Genomic DNA, 5,588 nt, shown 5'->3' with positions numbered 1-5,588 from the left:
GGTTGGGAGCACTTAACAAAGCCTGAATCAATAGCAGAACTGTGCAGATCTACAGTGCTGGGGACCACTTATCTTTCAAAATATCTAAACATATTCTTCTCAGTTTGTCTACATTAGGATGATAAATTTTTGTCATGAAAAGTATTTTAAGGGCTGCCATCAGATATTCTTTTGGAAGGAATAGGTCAAGTTTTAAAATCCCTACCTCAAAGGGGGAGGATCGTGGGGGCCAGTAATGACCACATGAAAATAATGGGCGTTGCTCTCATTGGTTCTGCTTTGATGTCGGGGACTGGTTCTGCTAGCATACCCTGGGTTTCCTTGGTAGTCCTGAGGGGAAGCCTGACCATCTTGTCAGATCCCCAACGTCAAATTTTTTAATGGTATTGATTTGTAACCATTAATGTATGCAGAAGATACGCATAGTTCCATGAGAAGACCTATGTAACCTCTATTTTTATGTCTGTGATAGTATTGTTTCAAAGAGGAATTTTCTCTAAGACCCATCATGCTTCTTTTTTAGCCTTATAGACTACATTTTCTTGTAATCATTTATTTGTGCTAAAATACTTGCTGTTTTCCTGTTCCCAGGGTAGTTTTTGGCAATTGTAATGGCATAGCGATGGTTGACTACCTCCAGAAAGCAGTACTCCTCAACCTGGGCACTGTTGAATTATATGGCTCCAATGATCCTTATCGGAGAGAACCCCGGTCTCCTCGTAAATCTCGACAACCTTCAGGAGGTAAAAAGAAAAAGAATCCTGAGTTTTAGGATTTCTATAAATGCTGAGTTAGTTACTTCTGTGAGTAAGTAACTGAAGTTAGTTACTTCAGTTAAATGAATAGCTTGTCTGACTTAGTCTGTATTTATAAACTGTTAAAAACTAGTAAAAAGTTTGAGCCTCTTTTTTTTGTTTTATATTATTACATTTTGCTTTTGTTTTTAATGTTCTAAAATTTTATTTAATGTTGAGAAAGTACCACAGTGTCAGACTTCTTTAGTTAAAATTATAATGAAAGGAAAATTTGTCTCATTATTATAGAACAAAAGTTAATTTCAAAGTTTTGCTCCTTTTATTATTTGATATTATGAGACCAACAAGTTATTGTTTCAACTGTTTAATTCAAAGGAATCTTTTCTCATGTGAAAAAATAGATGCAAAAGTAAATTTCTGTTCTATGAAAATAATAATGTTCTCAGCCTTGATTCAGTGCAAACCCAGACCCTTTAAGAATTCTCTTTATAGCATTCTTCTGTGTTTGCTAGGTAGTTAATCTTAATTTTAAATGTTTTAATACCAATACCTCATAGAATACAAGTATAGTTAGCTTTCTACACCAGTACTCCTCACCTTTTTTTTTTTTTAACCTCATCGCACACGCAGAAAACGGCACTGGGTCTCTGGTACTTATAAATGAGGCCTTTAGCAGTAATTGGTCTGCAGGCTCCTGTCTTCCCAGGACTTGCCCTGCTGGACCAGGGGTTGATTTGTGGGCAGATTTAACCCAGTAGCGGAATGCTAATGAGCAGTGCGGCACTGGGAAGCTCTGGTCTGACTTCCTGACTCTGTCCCTCAGAATTAAAATTCTCTCAGGTTTACTTCTCAATTGCTCTCATGACATTATTGGCTCATTTTACCTGTACCACAGTTCACGAGAGAAGAAAAAAAAGGTGATGCAACGTAGGCTGACTATCACTTATGCTTGATGGTTGAATTTTTTTTCCATTTTTGTGTGTGTGATCATTTTGTCATGTGTTGTCTTCAGCAAAAATTGTCCCAGCCATACCATTCTAGTACCTTTGTCTCCTTTTTTTCCTTTTGCTTTTCATTGCTTCACTAAGGTATGCTGAGTGTGACTTCTTGCATGTGCGGCCTTTCTAGCTTATATTCTGAATCTGTGAAAAAACTCCGTTCTTCTTTTTTAAGTAAGTTATTTATTTCATGTCAGTAAAGTCATGGCATGTTTGTTTTTTGTCTGTAAAATCATTGTGTTTTTTTTTTTTCATTGTGTTTATTTTTAAAAGCTTATTAAAACACTATATCTAACATAATATACTCATTACTTAAATTTATCTCATAATATGTATATGCAGACAGCTATGGAAATATTTGTGTCCCAATCCAGTTTCTTTGTAAAGCAGAGAAACTAGTATTTAGTGTTAGAAGGTTAGAACATTGTCATGATAGAGAAGAACTGTTTGGGGAGGAGATAAATACTTTTAACAATTTTACTACAAACCTGTAGTGAAAATTTTACTATTACTAAAATTAATTACTTTTCCTTGATATCTCATCATAGTTTACATAAATTTGATAGAAATGAAATACCTAAATTTATCCAAGGATGAAGATCAATTGTGCAATGTAATTTTAAAAATATTTTTTCTTAAATTGCACTGCATCCTTCTTTATTCTGTAGTAAACCTCATTTATATTATTTGTTTCATTTTGTATTGCAGTTAGTTTTCCTATGTCTAAACATCTGAGCTTTTCTTTATTGGTTTAAGATATTTACTTATTGTTACTATGGTCACTTTAATAATATTTAGGATTATGTTTTAAATTTTAAAAAGATTTTAAAATACGCCTTAATATCTTACTAATTATTTGCCGTAATTCTAAAATATAATTATTTTTTTCAGATAAAATTAAATGTAGAATAATTAGCACTAAAATTCTTTATTCACATTAATATAAAAATGATATTCTCACTAAACTGTATATTTGATAATATATTCTTCAAATGTAGCTCAAATTTCATAAAATTATTGTTCTGTCTTTTTACTAGATCAGTTTGAATGGAAAAACTTTTTTGCTACCAATAGATGGTGATACATTTTTATAAAGAGTAGGATAATTATATAAGATAAAACATTTATATTTTATAAGTAAAATATTTTATAAGATAAAACATTATGTTTAAGTTTAAATGTTTTATAGCTTATTAAAATACAATATGTACAGTGTTTTCATAATAAAATTATGAAACTATCATGGGGACAAGTAGTGATAAAGTATTTTAACTACCTATATATCTGCAAAAAGTCTAAATTCTACCAAAAGTTTAACATGATAATCTATGTCTTGTTTTACTGGCCGTTTTTTACTCAGTGGAGGGCACAAAAGGGAAATATTTATTCTAAATATAATTCTAAACCCCAAATAAGATCTAATTAGTATGTGAAAATGATAAATACATGAAAACAACTGCTTACTTAGTATTGTAAGTAAACTTTAGGAAAGGTATTTTCAAAAATTATGGAGAGGACACTCTAAAAGTGAAATTTTTGTTTATACAGTTGCTAATACTTTCAAGTCTTCAATATTTTCAGTAAGATAGAAAAAGAGAACTAGCTATGGAGTCCAGTAGTACTAGTTGAAATTTCTGTGTGTGTGTGTATGTGTGTGTGTGTGAGAGAGAGAGAGAGAGAGACTATAAGAAATAAGCAGTGCAATCAAAGATAGATACAGATGTTGCATAGATCAATAAGTATTGCCTTGAATTAAGTCTGGTTTCTAAAAAACGTGAAATACAGCAAAATGTATATTTACAGTGAAAACATAGTTAAGGAAGCATTAGAACCCCACTTTACGGATGATTTGAAATGATTGTTAAAAAAACAGAATGTAGAACTAAGTAACTTTGTTTCTCAGTTCTCCATTAAGAAGAATGATTTTTCTCTCTGAGAAGTATAAAGAATAATAAAGAGAAATTAAAGTCTAAGCTACATTATGTAAGTAAGGCAGACCAAGCAATAATAAAAATATATCAAGGGAATTTGTGAAGAGAATTTGTAAATGGTAGCCCTAATTTGATGAAGGTCAAATATTTTGTGAATCAGTAAATTTGAAGTAAAAATCAGTCAAAATTCTCAACTCATTTGCTAAGTAACTGATGCCTCTTGTGTGCATATTGAAAACAGAGATATCAATAGAAGTCAGCAGGAATTTACTAAAAGTAGGTTGTACCAAAATTAACATTTTAACTACCTTGATGGCTTATGGAAGCCTGTTGCATAATGTTTCCTCAAGTTAATCAGTATTTGATAAAGAATTCTGTGATACTTTAATGACCCAGACAGGTAGAACTGACCTAAATACCTAGTTTGACGATGGCAAGATTGATTAGACCAGAAGTCAGCAAACTGCTTTCTTTGGGCCAGATCTGGCTCACTGCCTATTTTCTCAAATCAGTTTTATTGGACCAGCACCATGCTTATCTGCATCTGTTTCATCTGTGGGTTTGATGCTACAACATTAGAGCTGAGTAGTTTTAACTACTATCCAAAAAGCAATCTGGACCTTCATAGAAAATATTTGCTAATCCCTGGATTAAACCATATGACCTAGTGGGTCAACTTGTGGCCTGATATTAACTTTAATGTAGTGTACCTCAGTTAGTGAATGTATTGTGTTGAATAGGATATGGTTATGTTTTGTTAATAGTAAATGAAGCCTCCTATTTAAACATTTAAAAGAAAAGGCGTGTATCTCAGATAATGACCATGAAGTTGATTGTCTCTAGAAGTAATTAGGTATGTCGCTAATAAGGTACCTAAAACATTTAGTGTCCCAGTTTCTTCTATAAATGAGGATAATTCTGTCTACCCCTTTGATTGTGGTCAAGCACTTAGAACAGCACTTGGCACATAACAAGTACTTAGTATATGTGGATGATCACCAGCTGTCTAATGTTGTTAGGATACATTTGGGCAAAGCCTAGATAACTATATTGCTAGAAATATTTGTTGAAGGGAATCTGGCAATAACAAGATAGATTAGATGCTATGAAATTCTTTCATATATATTCATTCAATTATGCAACACATTTATTGAGCACTTACCCCATGTGTTGTGCGCTATTGAGTAATAAAACAGACGGAAATCTCTGTCCTCATGGAACTCACATTCTATTGGAATAGATGACTATTAAGAAAAGTAATATATAGGAAATTGTGTAATAATGCTAAAGGGAAAAATAATTAAATAAGAGGGAATTTGAAATATCCATTACAGGAGTGTTAAGTTTTAAATAGAGTATCCAGATGACTTTTGAGTAAAGATTTAAAGGAAATGAGAGAGCTGTTATCTATGAGGATGTCTGTAGAAAGAAAGTTTCAAGCAGAGCAGAGCAAGTACAGTGGCTCTGAAGCAGTATACCTGGTGAGTTCAAGGTACAACAAGAAGTAATTGCGGCTGGAGTAGAAAGAATGAGGGAGGTGGAGAAGTAGGTGGAGGAGAGAGGTAATGGGATATCCCATAGTTTTATGGGACATAGACAGTCATGGAGGGTTGGACTTCTACTTTTACCCTGAGTCAGTGAAAGGCATTGAAGGGGTTTTCAGCTTATTCAATAATTTAATATATAAATTAAAGAGTCTCTATCACATTCTTCGATTTTGCTTCCTAAATGTTTCTTCCTAGGCTATTTTAAGAATTGAAATTACATCACATAGTACTTTTTTATAGTCTTTAATAGCAGTTGACAAAATACCAAAGGCTTAAATTTTTAAAATCAATTAATTTTATTCAGTACGAGGTTCATTGTAATACTGGAGTATGTTATCACTACTATTTATTTTTTTT

At 32.3% G+C, this 5,588-nt stretch overlaps 1 protein-coding gene across 1 annotated transcript in view; it reads left to right on the top strand.

Moving 5' to 3' along the window:
* STXBP5 (syntaxin binding protein 5) overlaps positions 1 to 5,588 on the top strand; it is a 156,354-nt gene that overhangs the window by 107,518 nt on the left and 43,248 nt on the right. Inside the window, exon 19 of the mRNA XM_023528328.1 lies at positions 592 to 743. Within this exon, the coding sequence (XP_023384096.1) occupies positions 592 to 743 (152 nt within the window). The remainder of the gene's footprint in view (positions 1 to 591; positions 744 to 5,588) is intronic.

The sequence above is a fragment of the Pteropus vampyrus genome, unplaced genomic scaffold, assembly GCF_000151845.1.
Source record: "Pteropus vampyrus isolate Shadow unplaced genomic scaffold, Pvam_2.0 Scaffold24, whole genome shotgun sequence".
Taxonomy (NCBI): Eukaryota; Metazoa; Chordata; class Mammalia; order Chiroptera; family Pteropodidae; genus Pteropus; species Pteropus vampyrus.
Note: the sequence above shows the minus strand (reverse complement) of the source record. Positions and strands in the feature narration are given on the sequence as shown.